The sequence below is a fragment of the Canis aureus genome, chromosome 26 (genome assembly GCF_053574225.1).
Source record: "Canis aureus isolate CA01 chromosome 26, VMU_Caureus_v.1.0, whole genome shotgun sequence".
In the NCBI taxonomy this organism is placed as follows: Eukaryota; Metazoa; Chordata; class Mammalia; order Carnivora; family Canidae; genus Canis; species Canis aureus.
In genome coordinates, this window is record NC_135636.1 from 35,041,012 (window position 1) to 35,061,651 (window position 20,640).

Consider the following 20,640-nt stretch of genomic DNA (forward strand, 5'->3'; position numbering starts at 1 on the left):
TTTCTACTGTAGTCTCTGCTGGTCTCATTTACTCATCACTTCCTGAGCACCTGTTGATGTGTCAGGCACCGTGTTAGATGCTGAATGAGAGAAACAGATGAGGAGCCGTCCCGCACTAGAGAGCTCACGGCCGACGATAGCTAGGCAGTCCCCTTCTATCTGGCATACCCATGGCTCTCCTAGACAGCCTGCACACAGATTCCCAGGACCAGGCACCGTCCTGATAGCTGCTATCCCCAAAACCACTGCCTTCCCTGTGCCACACCTCTAACATCCCTTCCCTTACACCTTGTGTGTACAAACATATCTTAATTCTCCTTAATCCAAAAGGAATGGCAAGAAATGGCAGCGCCAGTATTAAAGTTATCTTTCTCTCATTAAGAGGTAAAAAAGTGGTTCATTTTGGATGAAAGTAGTGGAGTTATGTCCAGGGGCTGGAGTAAGGCCAAAAGCAACCCATTCAGTGTAGGCAGGGCCAAGTGGTCACAGAGGGAGGAAACGGACGCACCTGGCCTTCTTGGACTTTGTCCTGGCTGCAGTGTCAGCACCGCTCCTCTTCTCTTTGGCCTCCTTGGTGCCCGAGGCCTCCCGGGGCTTCCGTGCTTTCTTGGCTCCATCCTTCTGCTTGGGCTCCTTGGGCTCCTTGGCCCTCTTGGGCTCCTTGGCCTTCCGGGGTTCCTTTGGCTCTCTAGGTTCTCGCTTCCTCTTTGGCTTGGGCTCCCTGTCCTTGCTTCCCTTTGCTGCACCATCTTGCTCTCCCGGATCCTTTTTCTTCCTTTTCTTCTTCACCCCAGTGCCTCCCCCTCCACTGTCCTCCATCCCATTATGGGATGTCATCTTCCTAGGGAAAAGAGTCTCAGCTTCCTCTTCAGCAGCATACAGGTCCTTCTGAGACAGACAGTGACTGGCAACATCTTCAATTTTCTCCTCCTGATCAGTGCTGTGCTCGAAGGGGGAGGGGGATTTGTAGTCAAAATTGACAGAGGCATCAGACATTGGGGAGTGATTCAGAACTTTTAAATTTGACAACTGTAAAAGAGAGAGACAAGCATATTACTTCCTGCTGTGTGCTTAATTCTAGAGAGCATTAGGAAGTTCAAATGCATGGATCTGTTCAACATTTACTGTATTCCTACCATGGGTAAGTTTCTCATGTGCTAGAGTCTTGGGGAGACAGTTTGTGTTTGCCTTTGCCCTTGTGGAGACGCACTAAGCCGCTGTTAGCATATAAAAAATTCATATGTAAAACAAACAAACGAACGAAAACATCCTTAAGGATTTCCATGTTACCTGCCCAAATCTGAAACACCTTAGGATCCCACATCTAGAACCAGCAACAACAATGTCCCACCAAATACCTTTAGATCCTAGGCACACTGTTCTGACCCAGAACAGCACTACTCGTGTGAGTACACACAAGTTCTGTTTACACGTGCTTATAAATGAAGCTGGTATCACTGGATGACAAGGATGCAGGGGGGTGAACTCAGTTGGTGCTGATTTCCCTAATTTCTTGCTCTTACCTATCTTCAAGATGCATCAACATTCAGCAGGTTTGATGTTCAATAGGAAAACCCGTATCATTCAAAACTACATCTTTTATTTTTAACTACAAGTAGAGTTCCTTCATAAGATCGATCACCTTAGCCCCTAGACTCAGCACACCAAATAACCTTTGGCCACTTGCAAACAAAACAAAACCAAAACCAAAAACAAACAAAACAAAACAAAAAAACCCATAAAAACCACCCATGTAGGACAAAGTTTCATTGTAATAGATGCCATTAGAAAGAATGTGTCACAGAAGCTGAAGGCATCTTCCTAAAAAGGAAATTTTTTTTTAAAAGATTTTATTTATTTATTCATGAGAGGCACAGAAAGGCAGAGACATAGGCAGAGGGAGAAGCAGGCTCCGTGCAGGGAACCCAATGCAGGACTTGATCCCAGGACTCCTGGATCAGTACCTGAGCCAAAGGCAGACATTCAACCACTGAGCCACCCAGACATCCCTAAAAAGGAAATTCTGAAGCTGTTCTGAGCACCATTAAATAAAGGTGCAACTTCCCAAGGTGACCACTTTCAGGAAATATCCCTTTGGAAACAGAAGTCACATCTCATACCTTCGGGTCTGGTATCACAGAGTACATCTGTCATTTCATAACCAAGCTAAGGTTGGCAATAATCCGATAACATGGGTGCCGGTTTCAGGCAACAGCACACTCTCCTGGGTTGGGAACAAAGAAATAATTTAAAGAGAGCATGGGAGGGACAAGCAGGCTTTCCAGGAAGCCGGTCAAAATCATCTTTGCATGATGGCTTAGAACAGCTCCATGTGTGACTAGTTTGCTCCCCTAACAAGAGGCCTGGTGTGGGCTAGAAGGCACAGGCCCTTGCCTAGGTGGTATGGCTTCCTTCCAGAGTTCGAGTAACCCATCTGTGCTCAGACTTCGTGGCCCACCCTGGAGTGATGGAGTGCAAAATTCAGCTGCATGTTTCCCCTTCTGTGTTTTCCAGATCCCTTCCCTAGTCTAATACTCCCAAACATAACACTGAGAATCCCAGGAGAAAAAGATGAAAGAAAAAAAGGATTTTTTTGGATCTTTATCATAAATAAAGTCCAGTGTCATAAACAAGCCTAAGTTCAGAAAGAATTGGTCATTCTGGCAGCACTCCCTACTTTAAAAAAAAAAAGAAAAAAAAAAAGACAAGACAATTCAGCTTGACTATCTCACTGCTGATTTAGTACTTAGGATGGTTTAGGAAAAAGAGATACTAAGCAAACTTAAAAGGAATTTAAAATACAAGACATCGGTCAAGATGGCAAATTTTGTGTTATACTTTTTACCACAATAAAAAGAAAAAAAAGAAGTAAAAAAGAAAAAACAGGCAACAAGAAATCTGAGACTGCAGTAATAGGTACCCAGTTGAAGCTTGGAACCTGAGAGCATACAGCCATCCCTGGGATATTACTCAATTCTGTGCCAGAGACACTTGACCCTCAGGAAACAAGTTTTTGCTTAGCATGCAAGGGTGGACACACTAAAAAAACAACAAATACAAGTTAGTTTATTAAAGAGAATTTTAAAGACAACATATTCAAAACCTAATTCCACCAAGGCAGCTCACTGTAGACAAAGTGGGACCCACTTTTCAACTCATACCTCATTTCAAGGTCTATCTTTTGAAAGCTAGGGCCCTCCAAAGTTAAGGTAGATGGATGTAGGTGGTGGAAACTCAATATTCAATCATTACACAGTAACAACAGCAACACCTAACACTTATTGGATATATATCACATAGATATACTTGGAATTATGCAAAGCATGCTTCATGATATCTCTAATCTTTACAAGAATGCTGAAATATTAGTGTAAAGACATGTATTTTGTATATGAAGAAATAGAAGATTACTGATGTTAGGTGATGTACCCACAGACATACATTCAGTGAATGGCGGAACCTGGATCTGGACCTTCTGGCCAAAAGCTAGTGCTCACTTCACTGAGCACTTTATGACATACATCCCAGGAAACCATAACGATTGCTAGGCCACCAGACCAGTATGACTGGACTTGGTTAGAAACGTTAAATGGACTTGGCCTATATAACCACTTTGGGAGAAGATCACATAGTTCTTTATAAACGTAAACATGTAACTACCTGACATCTCAGCAATTCCACTCTGAGGAATCACAAATAGTCATCTGCTCTACCCCTCATTTTACAGATAAGATAGTCAGTTCAGAGAGATGAAATAAGTTAGTCAAAAGGTTATATTTCGGGGCACCTGGGGGGCTCAGTCTGCTAAGGTCTGCCTTTGGTTGAGGTCATGATCCCAGGGTCCTGGGATCAAGTCCCGCATTGGGCTCCCTGCTCAGCGGGAAGCCTGCTTCTCCTTCTCCCTTTGCCTCTACTTGCCACTCTGCCTACTTGTGCTGTCAAATAAATAAAATCTTAAAAAAAAATTAAAAAAAAAAAAAGGTTATATTCCTAGGGAGTTGCAGAGCGGGGACATCCTACAGGAAGAAGGGAACCCCAAGAAATGCTGCACAATTAGTCAATGCTAAAAAGGAAGAAATATCCTAAGAGGCAGATATTAGTAATTAAAAAACATTAAATCTCCAAAGCCAATAATCTACCAGAAATACTTTTATTTTTAAGGCACCTTTTTGGGGTCTTGAAAAGATATCTGTTGAGGATTAAAAACTATGACAAAAAATATTTCTTACATGTGTCTCAAGGTCAGTAAAGAAGCAGCAAAGAGCCTCAATAAACTGTTTTCAGATTCTACCAAGAAGGACAGTAAATCACCACTTTGAAAATGGCCCTAAAGGGAACAGATTGGCAATGATGGACCACAGCACCAACAATATTTTACATTACACTGACAATTTACTAAATACAGAGAACCTAGAACAGAGGATGAAATGGAGAGGCCAACTGATAAAAAAGACATCCAAAAATGCCAGCTCATAAACTGCAGTTAGGAATAAAACCCACTTCTTTGACTCAAAATTAGCAACCTACAATATTCCTGGAAAAGACACTTAAAGTTATGAATCCAGATAACTGGATCTGGGTCATTTGTAAAGGATTTAATAACTAATTGAGAGATTATGGCCTATGTCAATGGTTCCCAAACACAGGTCCAAGGACAAATCTGGGTTATCCTCCCAAGAATCACTCAAGTACTTGAAAGTCAAAATAGACTCTAAATAAGATCACCCATGGTACAACATGTATAGACCTTAAAGACATTATGCTAAGTGAAAGAAGCCAGGTACAAAAGACTACTTATTGTATAATTCCATTTATATGAAATGCCCAGAATAGGCATATCCATAGAGACAAGAAGTAAATTAGTGGATGCCAGGCCCTGAGGGAAGAGGAAATGAGGAGTGTCTGCTAATGGGCATATGGTTTCTTTTGGGGGTGATGAAAATGTTCTGAAATCAAATAGTGGTGATCTTTATACAATATTGTGACTGTACTAAAAATCACTGAATTGCACAATTTAAACGTGTAATAGAATTTAAGGGATGTGAATTATATCTCAATTTTTAAAAATCCAATATAAAGATAGGGCAAAAATGGTCCTCTCAGACATTGCTGACAGCTCCATCAACTATTAAAAAGCCTTCTTCAGGGAAGTATAGCAACAATACCAATATTTTAATTATGGGTATGCTTTTAAACTGAATGATTAAAAAAATAAAATAAATAATAATAAACTGAATGATTTCTTTTATAACAGAAATTAAGGAAATATTTAGGTTCTCCGAAAGCTGAGTAACATACAGAATTTTTAAAAGGGAGGAAAAACTATAAATCACTTATTTGTCAATCTTTATAAAGAATAATGTATAAATTAACAGCACATCCATTATATGGAACAGTATTATGCAGCCACTGTTATATTATTTTATTATATTACACATTATTAATTACAAAGTTTTAGTTGACATTTAAAAAATCCATACTATGTGGGAAGTAGGGGGGGAAATCTATGATCTAATCCCATTTTTGTTTTTTAAAAATGCTATTTTTTTAAGAGTTTATTTATTTATTCACCAGAGACAGAAAGAGAGGCAGAGACACAGGCAGAGGGAGAAGCAGGCTCCCTTTGGAGAGCCTGATGCAGGACTCAATCCCAGGACCCCGAGATCATGACCTAGCCAAAGGCAGATGCTCAACCACTGAGCCGACTCAGATGCCCCCAAAATGCTATTTCTCAACACTAACTTTTAAAAATAAATTTAGGATACATAGATATTAACCATCATTATGTGTGAGTAATAGGACTGTGGATAACATCCATTCTTTCTTTATAACTTTCTGAAAGTTACTTGTTTTCATCCGTCTCTCACAAGAATGTAAGCTTCACAAGGCAGTGACTGAAGTACTCCCCAATATCTTTATGGCTTATGGTAAAACTCAATCATACAGTTATTGAATGAAATTAGTATTTTCAATTTGAAAAACAGAAAAAGTCTACAAAATTGTACATGTAAATACAAATGACAACAAATTCCTGTGTATAAAGAATGGAAAAATATCGGCAAAACGTTAACAGTAATCATTTGAGGCTATGGAAATTTGGATGTTTAATTTTTCTAAATAGACACCTACATTTTCAATAACCAGGATATTACTTTTGTAATATTTGTAATTAAAATATTTTCACATATATGTAATAGAAAAATTTTAAAGGCTTTAATAATGAACAGGAAAAGCTGTTTTGGCAGACAATTCATACTCCTCCAAATTATCATGATTCAGGATTCAAAGGCAGAATATGAGAGGCACCAGCACCACAATCACATGGGACCGAGTGCTGGGCAAAGAGAGTGCTCTTTGCACTCAAGTTGGAAAGGCCCCCTGCATGCCCTCCATCCAGAAGTACTTCTGTGTATCTCGGCAAGGTTCAGCCAGCTTCTGCGGCTATCTGCCTCAGAATCTTCCATCTTCTCCAGCAGGAAGATGAAAATGTTCTATGTTGGGCACCTGCACAGCTCAGTCGGTTAAGTGTCTGCTTTCAGCTCAGGTCTCAGGTTGTGATCCCAGGGTCCTAGGATCATGTCCCCTGGTCGAGCTCCCTGCTCAGCGGGGAGTCTGCTTCTCCCTCGCTCTTCCTCCCCCATGCTCATGCTCTCTCTCTCTCTCACGCTTTCTCTTAAATAAAATCTTAAAAAAAAAAAAGTTTTATGTTTAGACAGTATCAAGAAATTAGCTCAACTAAAAATGAACAGAAAAGTTTATCTAAATTTGAGATTTTTTTGAAGTCCAAATGATAAAATAGAAAATAAGAACCACTACTATGAGTCAGTTTGCAGACATCTTCAGGTGGCAAAAGTTAGTTTCCAATTAAAATCAGGATTGTCTTATTCTTTCACCTTCACTTCCTTCTGAAAGAATATTTCTACGGTTATCTGACCATGGGATATACTAAAGGCAAAAACCCACATTTCTTTGCCTTTATTACTGCCATTGTACTGGGCCCAGTCATTTGGCAAGCAGGCTATGCTGGGTGAGCAAGACTGAGAAACAATGACCAACTATGTGTGTGTGTGTGTGTGTGTGTGTGTGTGTGTGTGTGTGTGCGTGTATGAGTGTGTATGTGTGTGTGTTCTCTTCCACTTAGAATATTCAATCCCTCTTTACCCAGGAGTCCTGTGCTCTGGGTGACAGAGCAGGCATTCTGACCCAGATGTGGCTCCTCACATAGCCACAGCTGGTTAGCACCAGGAGGAGGAGAGGTCAGTTTCAGGCATCTAAGGCTACTGCAAGAGGAGGTGTCCAAGAGGCTCTCAGATATACTTTCCAAAAGACATTTCTACAAGAATGAATCAGACTGTCCAGGAAGAATGGACAAAGAGAGAAGAACAGGACCAAACCCTGACACGCACTGATATTTAAGGGTCCCCAGAGGAAGAACCTACAGAGAGGGTGAAAAGGAGCAATCAGGTCAGTGATGTCGTGGGGAAAAAGTCAGAATGTGTGATATCACAGAAGCCAGAAGATAAAGAGTACTACTCCAAGACAGGCATCAAATACTGCTGGGGAGGTGGTAAGTTAAGGACTGAAGGGTGGTGCACAGATGTGCAAACTTCACACTCCCTCTTGCCAAGTCCTAGAATCTGTCATTCCAGTCCCCATCTCTATTACTGTATTTTTGCGTTTAAAACCTGGGGGGCGAGGAGAGGGGGGATGACACTTTTTCTTATGATATTTCAAGAGTCTCAAAGATTTTAGCTTCTCCAAATCTGCAAAGTCAATCTAAATCTTGTTAATTCCAGGCAGTAACAAAAACTGGGGGCAGGTAGATTATGAAATTTAAATGCAGACAGAGAAGAGTAAGAAGGAAAGAGAGAAAACAATACTTAGTAAGTACCTTGCCTGCCTTCTAATAATGCGTCCCATGTGACCATTCGCATCCACAGGTCCAGCAACAGATACATTTCATCTTTTCCTCCACAGGATGCTTTTAAAGGTTCCCTTATTTAGGCTACATAATCCTAGTTTCATCCATCATACTTCGTATGAAATGAGTCAGTGTTCTTTTACCATCCTGGTCACCGTGCTCTGCCTTCTCAAGTATATTTCAGAACACAGAATGACTTAGGACAACAATAGAATATCTGTCAATGTATGTCAAAAGATGGAGAAAAGCATTCAATGCTCAGATTTCTTTTTCTTTGGAGGAGGGAGAATTTGGGTAAGGTCCACTTTAAGTCCTTTTGAAACATGAATCCAGGATGAGGGTGTTTAAAATCTTGGTTGTATTAAGCAATTTACTAACACTCCATCTTCAGGTATGTTGAAAAGGCCCTCCAGTGACTGCCAAATGGAAGATCTGACTGGCATTAGCCCTTATCTTAAGATCTTCTGCAGTGTGATGCTGAAAAGTCTAAGATACGAATTATTTATTCATCCATATGATCAATTTTGCTATTCTCTCTTTCACTATTCTGAGTTGTGGGTCATTATTTGGTGGTCTATACTGGTGGTACATGCCATCCTAGGGATGGGAGTTCTCACCTATCCCCAATAGAGCACAGCTGAGACCACTTCTTTTGGGAATGTGGTGCCCAGCTAAATGCATCATGCCACTTTTTTTTTCATTATGATTTTATTTATTTATTTAGAGGGAAAGTACAAGTGAGGGGAGAGGCAGAGGCAAAGAACGAATCTCAAGCAGACTCCCTGCTGAGTGCAGAGCCCAATGCAGGGCTCGATCCCCTAACCCAGAGACCAATGACCTGAGCCAAAATCGCCTGGCTCAGGTCACCTGGGCATCCCAATCCACCATGCTTCTTATGTTAGTTTATTTTGGTCACCACCCAAAATGTAGCACTCCACACTCCAGGGCTTTCCACTCTCCTTTACTATCATATGCTTCACCTTTCCAAACCCACCCACATATTACTCTCTGCCCTCCCAAACTTTACTCCTGGGTCCTCTGAAACAACTTGACTAAAACTTGGCTCTACTCAGAAGACAACATCTTTTTAAAACACTCTGAGAGTCTTTGGTGGGACTGACATGCCCCAAACCTCCATACTCCCCAGTTCCAGAGCGTCACTCTTCGACCTGCAATGCAGAGAAGCCTGGCTCTTTTGAGGTATATGCCATTCCCCTACTGCAACTGCCTGTTTGTAACCAGACTAAACTTTCTTAAGAAAAAAAACCTAACTTTTAGTCAATTTTGTAGCTGGCCTAAAGCAGACCCTCAAATATTTCTTGATGAATAACTGCTGGAAAAACTCAACAAATATTTGTTTAGTAAATAAATTATATCCATATTCACTCTAGAGAAGGAAACCTGGTCTAACAATACGAAGGTCTTTGAGATTCCCAGCGTTTATCTGAAGAAAACTCTTCCTGCCCCACCTTTTCATTTTCTAGAAGTCTTAGAAAGAGGGGCTCTACTGATCTGATTTTTGGTCGTGGAGTTTGGAGAGCAGGTTCTCTCCTGATTACTGCAAGTCTCGGTTAACCTTCTGGTCAAGCTCCAAATTTTAATCCTATTCATAGTATTACCTATTCCTATTGTACTTGTGCTCATAAACTATCCTCTACAGCGGATATATGTACCAAAAACCTCTTACCCATAAAATATATCAAATAATATTAACTACATTTTCCATTTCTCTCAGTACCATGCAAGGAATTGGGATGAATAAAAACCAGTATTTACTTACTACGGGTTTGTTACCACTAACACCAGATTTCGTCCCCTTACAAAGGAGCAGTTCTAGCTGTTCGATACATCAGTAGTGCTACAATGGTTTTCAGTGACTGGAGTTCACATTTTATTCCTCTGGCAAAATGTTTTTCTACCTAACATTGCTTAGTATTCTGAGGGATTAAGATGTATATATATTTCTTAGCAGAAGTTTATTCTTTAATATAGATAAAAGACTATAGCACCCAAGTGACTTATTTTTTAAAGTTTTATTAAAGTCTATTTTTCTTGCATCACTTCTTTAGGCAATACAAAGTCAATCTCTAAACCCTTTGTCCTTGGTACACTACTCCTGTTATGCCCTTTCTGGTTAATAAGAAGTATGATTATTTATTACAAAGTTCTGATTAACTTGTAGAATCTTTCATCTCAGTTTAATTTACCTTGATAAAACTTTGAACAAGGAAATGTGGATTTTTTAAGATTGGAATGTATTTTACATATCATTTTCCTCCAGAGAAGAGAAAAATGAATTCACAGGAATGAGAGTTTTTAAAGAGCAGACATTTTATTTGCTGTTACTTCTAACACCTTTTAGAAACACAGTAAGGAAAAGGACAAAGTCTGATGGTTAATTTTCTTATTCTACTGGATGATTTCCTTGCCACTGACACACTGAATGCCAAGCATTTGATGAGCTACCCCATTTAATCCAACACCTTGTGAGGCATGCATGATTACTCCCATTCAAGTGATAGAAAAACAGGCTGAACTTGTCCAAAGTTAGATGGGGAAGTGGTCATTCCAATCCTATTCTACCAAAGTCTCTGTCAGGCAATAAACACTATATATATGATCAATCCTGGTACCTATGGATTCCTTTGGCATGAACCTAAGTTTCTATTTCCATGCCAGGCAGTTCAGTCATCATTATGGTCTATCAACTGTACCTAGAAGAGAAGCAGGATCAATTCCTTCTGAAAGTGACTCCACTTAATTAACTTACTCCTCTACCATAGCTAATACTAACTTCTAAGTAGAAACCCCACCCTATTCATCAGTATTACTATCTGAACAAAACTCAGCTAATGAAGACTATACAACAGCTGGCCGACAGACTGGTAATATGAACCAGTAAAATCTCAAGAGAAAGAAACATGAATTTATGTTGGTGTAATTTGGGTAAAGAGCTTCTTAGTGAAAGAGGTGCCTGGCTGGCTCAGTTGGAGGAGCATGTGACTCTTGAACTAGGGGTAGTGAGGTCAAGCCCCATGCTGGATGCAGAGATTACTTTTTTTAAAAAAGGAGTATTTTTACTGAAATAAAAGCTTATCTTAAAGAATGTTTAGAACATTAAATATGCAGAATGTTTTAAGAAATATAGATCTGCCCATGTTTTGTAAATGATAGTTTTGAAGGCTTGGGGTTTTCTTCAGTAATGTGTTCTCTTTTTAATTTTTTTTTTTTTAAGATTTATTTTATTTTAGAGAGAGAGAGAGCGAGCATGAGCAGGGGGGAGGGGCAAAGGCAGAGGAAGAAGAAGAAGCAGGCTCCCCATTGAGCTGGGAGCCCTATGCAGGGCTGGATTCCAGGACTCTGAGATCATGACCTGAGCCAAAGGCAGATGCTTCGCCTGAGCCACCCAGGTGCCCTAATGTGTGTGGTTTTTTTTAAGATTTTATTTATTTATTTATTCATAGAGACAGAGAGAGAGAGAGGCAGAGACACAGGCAGAGGGAGAAGCAGGCTCCATGCAGGGAGCCAGACGCGGGACTCGATCCTGGGTCTCCAGGATCACACCCTGGGCTGCAGGTGGCGCTAAACCACTGTGCCACCAGGGCTGCCCTAATGTGTTCTTTTTAACAGAGATTTTAATATTCTAACAGGTAGATGTGCCATGATTTAAAAAGTCCCCTTTTTGATGGACATGTAGGTTCCTTTCCATTTTTGCTGCTATAAAGAAAGCTGCAGTGAAACCTTTGTTCATCCAGATAACACTTGTCTGAGTATCTCCATAGGATAAATTCCTGGCAGATAGAATTGCATTCTCTGTAGCATTTGTCTACCAGCTGATGACACTAGAGAGTCAGGATAGGAAGAGAAATCAGTGTGTAGAGAGTAGTCATCGCTCTTCCTGTTAAGAATTGGCAGCAGATAAGTCAATTATTTCCTCAATTTGTTTTGGTTTGGTTTCACAAGGACATATCCACTGGGACAGAACAGAGAATAATCCTTGTAACCATATCCCTAGGTCACCCTGTTTCTGACTAGTCAGTGCTTCCTAGAAGCAGAGAGCAAAGTGGCTGATTCTACCCAACCTCATTGCACAGAGTCTCACTCAGGGAAAGGCAGGGGTTCAGACCTTCCCAGTTACCAGACTGTCATTCAATTCTATAAAAGGAAAACCAGCCCATCAGAGATAGCCTGTTTTGAAGAGACAGAGGCAAGTCCCCATTCTCTCGTCCTTGAGCCATACTGGGTGGGGTCTCTGGGTTCCTTTGAATATGGAACCACCAGGTACACAGAAGGACCAACTAAGGAAAAGATTTTGGCAGGATGGGTCACACAGGTCAAATGTTTTTATCAATTCTCCTCCCCTTCAAGAAACCAAATGCCCAATAGTTGATGTTCGCATCCTTCTAATTAGTTCACTATTTTGTCTAGGAGGAACTTCCACAGATCATAAGGAGTATGAATTTTCTGAATGAGAATGCTTTTAGATTAACCTAACATCCAAAATAATAAATGCATAAACTATAAAGAATTGACCATATCTCTATAAAAACTTGGAAAGCTGTTCCAAGGGAAGAAAAATTTCTCTTCCACATATCTAATTTTGAATAACATTTTGACTTACAGTTTTCATTATACTTATTTCTATATGGAGCGGACCTGAGCACAAGAGCACTCAGTGACCATGTGGAGAATGGGAAAAAGCACCAGCAGGCTAACCCCCAGAGGCTAAGAGGTAAGTCCTAACTGCCAGTAACTGCTCCTAATAAAGAAGCACCAGGCAGTGTACGCTGGATGCATTCACTTAAAAGATATGTGATCACTTACCTGCTTCTCTTTCTTTTGTATTTTCATTATCATCTATTGAAGGAAGATACTTATCTCTGTAAAACATAAAGAAAAGGCAAAAATTATAGTAAAATTCAAAATAAAACATTTAAGGTGGTCTCAGGATTAACTGTGACACATGAGGCAAACACAGAGTAGAGGCTGCTTCTACAGAACATAGAACACAATAACCTGTGTAATGGGTCAACGCTCCCCACCCCCAGAGCATGGTCCTAACCCTACCTAATCTTACCTAACCCTAATTTATTGCTTCAGCTGGGTAGAATCAAAAAGATACTATCTTTGTAGATAAAATAAGTTATAAAAGATGCTGGCATATTAAATTACAAAGGAAACTAAAAGAAGAATCTTAAATAACGATGTGACTATACTGAGGGGAGTTGAAAGAGAGAGGGCAGGGCAGTCCAGGTGGCTCGGCGGTTTAGCGCTGCCTTCAGCCCAGGGCCTGATCCTGGAGAAGAGGATCGAGTCCCATATCGGGGAGTCCCATATCGGGGATCGAGTGTCGCATCAGGCTCCCTGCATGGAGCCTGCTTCTCCTTCTGCCTGTGTCACTGCCTCTCTCTCTCTCTCTGTGTCTCTCATGAATAAATAAATAAAATCTTAAGAAATAAAAAAGAAAAGAAAGAGAGGGGGCAAAAACAAACAAAGTCCTCATTTCTCCTGGAAGGAAATCAATAAATCATGTCACAACTGACAAATCGAGAAATAGGAATATATACAATTAAAAAAGGGAGTTAGAAGTAGTTTTCCTGAAGGCCAGAGAGGGAATCTTGTAGGAGACAGGACAGGTCATTCTTGCATTTCATCACATGCCTCCTTTTATTATTTGGTGTTTTAAACTATGTGCGTATGTTACTTGACAAAATAAGCTCCATTCCAGTATTTAGTATGAGTTTTAAGTGACTGATTTTACTGTACCCATATTTAAGCCCCATCTCCACCTAACCATAATGCTCATGACGACACTGAACTTTTTCTCATAAATGACTTTTGAGTAGCACAGCAGTTAGAGCCCAGCACTGGAGGCTCAGAAACACTTTGAGGCATCCTAGGAACCAGAAAAAACCCTAGCCTAAGGAATCTGGAATTTGGGGCTGCCTGAATTACTAACTAGTAGTACTATCTGAGGTCTACAGCTCTCATGTATGAACCAGGGAGGGATCCCAGAATTTCAGCTTCCAGGTCTCATGTTTACTGTGCACTTTTGATTTCCTGGACAGCCCACAAAGCTACAGAACGTCGCTCCCTCAGGAAACCATTCCAGGAGCACATTGTTATCCTTATGTTCAGAATTATTTCTTATATCCAAATGAATGTGATGTGCAGGCAGTAAGCAGAACTTGAAGATTAAAATGTGACAGATTGTTCTTTAAGTTAGTTCATGAGGGATCCCTGGGTGGCGCAGTGGTTTGGCGCCTGCCTTTGGCCCAGGGCGCGATCCTGGAGACCCGGGATCGAATCCCACATCGGGCTCCCGGTGCATGGAGCCTGCTTCTCCCTCTGCCTCTCTCTCTCTCTCTCTCTCTCGGACTATCATAAATAAATACAAAATTAAAAAAAAAAAAAAAAGTTAGTTCATGATGAGTTTGATGCAACTGAGAAAAAGGAAGGATTTGTGATTCTTGGGGCCACAATTATAATTTATCGGTTTAATATCTGTCCACTTGGTGTTTTTCTCCCAGAGTCTGAGGGGTTTTCTGTAAGAAGAACCATAAAATGCTATCAGCACTTTACTCACAAACAGCATAGCATCCAAAGAGCTAACACACTGCAAAGCGGTCAGACTCACCGGGAAACAAAGGAAGGTACAGAAGAATCGGCCAAATCAAGAGAAGGGTAAGTCAAATTAGTAAATGATGATTCTAAGAACTGCTGCGAGGATCAGCATTTGATACAACAAGGATTCACTTCAAAAGAAACCCGTAAAAAAATAAAAATAAAAAAAAATAAAATAAAATAAAAATAAAAAAAATAAAAAAAAATTAAAAACCTGTGAATTCCACAGTAGTAATAAGTGCTCTGAATCAGGGCAGTTAAGAGAATTTTATCCCTAACCTTCATCCTAGTGGAGTCAGTTCTAGGTAATGTTAGTACAAATTTATCTCCTTTATCTGTCAACTTCAAATGATCAGACCCTAGAAAACAAAGATTCTCAGCCATCACAAATGGCTACAAATTTTGAAATGAAGAAAAAGGTGGAAAAATAAATTCCAGGTAATAAAAAAGTACATGTGTCTAATTATTGATTAGACACATGTACTCAAAATTCTGCTCAACAAAAGGAAAATCAATCATTTAAAAAAATACAGAAAATCCTACCAATGTCAATACAAATTACCTTTTAATATCTAAAGAATAAGTATAATGCAGCAGAGCCATCAAAGCACAACTTCTGATTAAGTACAACAAACTAGCATGCAAATAAATTTGCAGGGCCACAGCACTTCCAGGAATGTGGGAAAAACAGGTCCAACTTACCATTGCTAATAGCACTTCCCTAATTGTTTCAACCTTTCTGAAGAGCATTCAGGCAAGGTGCCACTAGATCTATAAACTGTTGAGTCCTTTTATCTGCCAATTCTACTTTAAGGAATACATCCCAAGAAATAAGCCAACAGGAAATAGAGCTGGGCATGGAGGAAGCTCAAGGAAGAGGTGGGAAGTGTGAACATCCCAGTAAAGCCCAGGAAATGGAGGTGGCCACAAGGGTCACAGGCCTACCAGCCCTAGGGCCTGTGTCATCACAGGACCTGCACACATCAGAGAAGGAAGAGAAACACAAGCTGGAAAGACTGGGGAAGAGGTGGGCTCACCCAAATGTGGCTTGATTTTGATTACCCAGCAAAAAGAAAGCTTGAAGAAAAAGAGGTGGTGACTGACTCTAAACCAAATCTCCCCACCACCAATTTGTTCACAGGCAAGATACTATTGCCAGTACCTTTACTGATATTCATGCTGCATAGGTAACCCCACCCCATCCTCTGAAAGAGAGAACGTGTGTGTGAGATCTGAGTGGGAATGATGTTACTCTAAGAATAACTGCTCTAGTTCACTAGATGTGAGCTTTGACAAACCTCACATTATTACTGTGAAATCACTTACAGCACTCTGTGGATCACCACGCACCAGCACCCTACAAAATGGCAGATGTCATCAACAACAGCAGTAGGCGTTCAAAAAGCATTTATCTACTTTTATTTCTCCAAATAGTATCTAATAATTTACAAAGCACTCCCTCAAGTTACCTCTACTTTTTTACCTCTCTTTTATGGTACTTGTTTAAAAAATATAAAACTAGGGCAGCCTGGGTGGCTCAGCGGTTTAGTGCCGCCTTCAGCCCAGGGTGTGATCTTGGAGACTCGGGATCAAGTCCCACATCGGGCTCACTGCATGGAGCCTGCTTCTCCCTCTGCCTCTGTCTCTGCCTCTCAATCTCTCTGTGTCTCTCATGAATAAATAAAATCTTAAAAAAAAAAAAAAAATATATATATATATATATATATATATATATATATATATATATATATAAAACTAAAACTATGCAATCTTTTTGCAAAGCTGAATTTTACATAGCAGGAATGGATGAACAAATATAACCCAAAGCATGTACTTCTGTTGCAGTGCTGCCATCACTCAAAAGTTTTGATTAGGGACACCTAGGTGGCTCAGTGGTTGTGCACCTGCCTTGGGCTCAGGGCATGATCCTGGGGTCCTGGGATCAAGTCCCACATTGGGCTCCCTGCATGGAGCCTGCTTCTCCCTCTGCCTGTGTGTCTCTGCCTCTCTGTCTCTCATGAATAAGTAAGTAAGTAAATAAAGAAAGAAAGAATAAAAATTTTTTTTAAAGTTGTGATTAGATCCTTTGGGCTCAATAAAGAACAAAGTAACTTCAGAGTCCCACAACTTAATTAGAAAGATAATACAGACATATTCTGCAATACCTAACTGTGTGGGCAAACTAGGAAATTTGTCAACAGGGGGAAAAATAATATGTATGATTTATGAATTAAATGAAAACTGACAGGACGCCTGCTCTCCTCACTGCATTTCAGTGCTTATGTATGAATGTAGCATTTAATTACCTTCAGGGGAAAAAAATTACCTTCAGGAGACAAGCTGCTAATAATGTAAAAAGCAAACAATATAAAAATTACTATTCCTTCTTACACTCACTCACCCACCAGACAATGCTTCTATTAAGAAAAATGGGTGCCAGGTTTCAATGTAACATTTTTTTTTTAAGATTTTATTTATTTATTCATGAGAGACATACACAGAGAGAGAGAGAGAGAGAGAAGAGAGAGAGAGAGAGAGGCAGAGACACAGCAGAGGGAGAAGCAGGCTCCATGCAGGGAGCCTGATGTGGGACTTGATCCCAGGACTCCAGGATCACGCCCTGGGCCAAAGGGAGGCGCTAAACCACTGAGCCACCCAGGGATCCCCCAATGTAACATTTTGAAAGTTACTTTTTTTTATTACTATCTCTCTCTCCAGTTCAAAAATTCTGCAACAGTGCCTGTGCCATTTCCAGTTCCCCTGTGCTCTGTTTTGGACACTTAAAACATAAAAATAAAACATCAGGTACACACTATTCTACCATTCATTCAGAAATTATTTATATTTACTATGCTTTGAGAATTCTGCCTTCTAAACAATCCCTGCTCAGTCCCAGGGGTCTATTTTATTTCAAGAGCATGTGTTTTCACAAACACAAACAAGGGCACATTCACAAGGACAGCAGAAGACACATCTGATGGCAGGAAGAACAGGACCTTTGCTCTTAACAGGCTCCAGCCCTTGAACTCTCAGGCCCTTTGGGGCAAACAGGACATGGGAAGCAACTTTAACAATCAGATACACCTCAGAGTTTCCACAGTGAATATGTATTTTTATAACCTAATTGCACCCACCCTCAGCCCAGAGACTGGTTCCTTTTTTTTTTTTTTTTTTTTTTTTTTAATTTATGATAGTCACAGAGAGAGAGAGAGAGGCAGAGACACAGGCAGAGGGAGAAGCAGGCTCCATGCACCGGGAGCCCGACGTGGAGATTCGATCCCGGGTCTCCAGGATCGCGCCCTGGGCCAAAGGCAGGCGCCAAACCGCTGCACCACCCAGGGATCCATCCCCCTGAGACTGGTTCTTAAGAACCACTTTGACAACCGCAGGTGCAAATAAGGCAATCCCATGCTACTGCTCAGTGGGGATTTTAGAAGAGCAAGGAACTGAACACAGGGAGTAACAACTCACTTGGGGAAGAGTTAATGACAAAGGCAGGCGGGGCTTGGGTAGTGCCACCTTCCTTACATCCCCCACCAAGCACCCCTTACCAAGACTCCTGACAAACATTCTGGACCACAGAGAGGGTCCACAGCAGGTAAGGCAGCCCTCAATTTCTCACTTCCCCACTCTGGCACCCTCCACAAACCGCACAAATTTTTATCTGTCTGTCACTAGGCTTGTGGCAATCTACAGGACGATGACAGCAAAAGTGTGAAGTGCCAAAAAGCAGTGTAAATCCAGGCTCTAATAATGATTAGCCAGGTAAAACCTCTTCCTGCAAAATGGTGACAATGCTTATCTCACAGGGTTTCAGGAGAATTAAAAGGGATGAGAATCTCCAGTGTGTGTCACATGGGAAACGTTAGCTACATGGCAGCCACTGGTGTTGCTTATCCCACGCTTCCCTCCAGCGTCGGAGGAAGGTGGCTCTCTCTTGAAGACAATTAACCCTTCCATCAATACTTGGGATCCATCCTCTCTCCTCTCCCACTTCTCAATCTGAGCTCAGACTCTGGATTACTGTGCAGTTTAGCCCTTCCTCATTTCACTCAGGTCTCTCTCCTCAAATGTCACCTCGTCAGTGATGTCCTTCCTAACCACTCCACAGAAAACATACCTCTGCCCCCAGCCTGTCCCCACTCTCTATGCTCCTACTTTAGTTTTCTTTCTGGCACTTATTACTACCTGATATTACACGTTGATTATACATTTATTACCTGTGCAACACGTGCACACATGTACACAAACGTGAGCCTTCTTTTGTTCATGCTGTACTCTGAGTATGGAACGGACCTGGCTTATAACAGTAAACATGTGCTGAATGGAAGAATCATTTCCACTCCTTATTACTAAACCTCTCTCTATGTTCTCTGCTCAACAAAGAAACAAGTTAAACTTGATCCTAGAATAGTAACTATACTAACAAATCCCTGCCACACCTATATTTTCTCTTCCCATGTTACTTCCTAACTGCTCTTAACAATGATTCCCTAGGTATTTTTAGACTCTATTCTATTTTCCTTGCAGCATTTTAAATCATGGACCTTTTCCTCCTCTTAATTCTCATCCCACTGGCATCTTGGAGGGCATCCTCTGCTGATTTTCCTCTGATTGCAGGCTTCCAAAGCTCAGTGCCCTCCCTGGCATCTCCTATTATAAGGCCTATTAAATGTCAGTGTCCCCAGGGTTTGTACACTGTTACTACCCCCAGGACTTGCTGAGTTCTCTACTCAGTTGCCAAACTTCATCTCTCTACACCATGACCACTGTACATTCCCAAATCCAAGCCCTCCTCCAGACCTCCAAGTGGACACAGCCAACCATATTTTGGCCAGTTCCAATTAGGTGTTCCACAGATTGCACCAAAAATCCACAATTCTTTCAAAATCAAATTCCATACCACCTTTACACACATAGATACTTGCTCCAATGTCCCCCCATCAGAGGCTAATGTCCCACTATCTGCCACCCAGCCAAGAATTCAGTCATCCTCAACTCCTTCAAAATTCCTGAATCCCCTGGCTCTTCTCCAGTCCACTTTAATTTATTCCTACTCTTTCTGGTCTTTTTTTTTTTTTTAAACTTGAAATAGCCTCCCAAGTGCCTTTATTCTTCATGCCTCCTACCCTCATCTCATCCCTCATTGTACCAAGAGTATGTCTTCCTAAAGTGTAAAGAAAATGAAATTGTATCTCTGTAGTGTCTTCAGAAAGAAATACAAATTCCTCACAATACAGGGCCCTGCATAAGCAATCTGGCCCCTGGTCATCTCTTGCTCTGATATCACCTTCCCGCATTCATCCAGCTATCCTGAGCACTTGCGGGTTCTGAAACCAGCCCTGTTCGACAGATCTTTGTTCAAGCTATGTCTCCATCTCCATCTGGAAAATCCTTCCACTGTCCTTCCTCTCCGGTCTCATCCTTCAAAACTCTATTCTGGTGTCATGTTCTCGGGGCTGTCTAACCTAACTTCCCTAAACACTGAAAACATCTTGTGAAAAGCAGTAAATTATAGTAGCTGTATCACCATGATATCATCTCTTCCCATTTTCCCTGTCTGCGCATGCCATCAGCTGTTAAGTGGTTACGTATCCTCTGGGAAGGAACTCCGTTCTGTCCTATCAAGATTGATACTTGGGCTTCTGAATGATTACCTACAAGATGAGTGAGTGAATAAATGGGAAAGCTCAGAAAATGCTTTGAGCTCCTGTTTTCTTCATCGTAACTAGTGGGCTCTGTCTTTTTTCCTTTTCTGTTTATTCTGTTCTCTGAGTCCAATCAAATTTCTCAGTATTCTTCATTCATTCTTTTGCCAAGTAATCCAAGTACTTAGCTCAAGAATTCAACAGTCTACAGGTGCCTGGGTGGCTCAGTGGGTTAAGTGTTCCACTCTTGGTTTTGGCTCAGGTCTATTCTATTGGCTTCTTCCTGTAATAGGAAGTAGTAAATATTTTTATAATGGACAGATAATAAATATTTTAGGCTCTACAGGCCATATGATCTCTGTTGCAACAATTCAATTGTAGCATGAAAATAGCCACAGACAATATGCAAATGAATGGGTCTGGCTGTGTTCTAAAAAACTTTATTTA

The 20,640-nt window shown here is 40.9% G+C and overlaps 1 protein-coding gene across 5 annotated transcripts in view; it reads right to left on the reverse strand.

The window, feature by feature from the left end:
• CHD6 (chromodomain helicase DNA binding protein 6) overlaps positions 1 to 20,640 on the reverse strand; it is a 203,915-nt gene that overhangs the window by 136,549 nt on the left and 46,726 nt on the right. For 3 of the 5 annotated variants that reach the window (XM_077873187.1, XM_077873188.1, XM_077873191.1), the window contains 2 exons: positions 12,746 to 12,801; positions 509 to 1,029 (listed from right to left, as the gene is read on the reverse strand). In XM_077873187.1, coding sequence (XP_077729313.1) covers positions 509 to 1,029; positions 12,746 to 12,778 — 554 coding nt within the window. In that variant the 5' untranslated portion in view covers positions 12,779 to 12,801. Of the gene's footprint in view, positions 1 to 508; positions 1,030 to 2,120; positions 2,225 to 12,745; positions 12,802 to 20,640 lie in introns of all 5 variants that reach the window. The other 2 variants (XM_077873189.1, XM_077873190.1) reach the window with 1 other exon arrangement.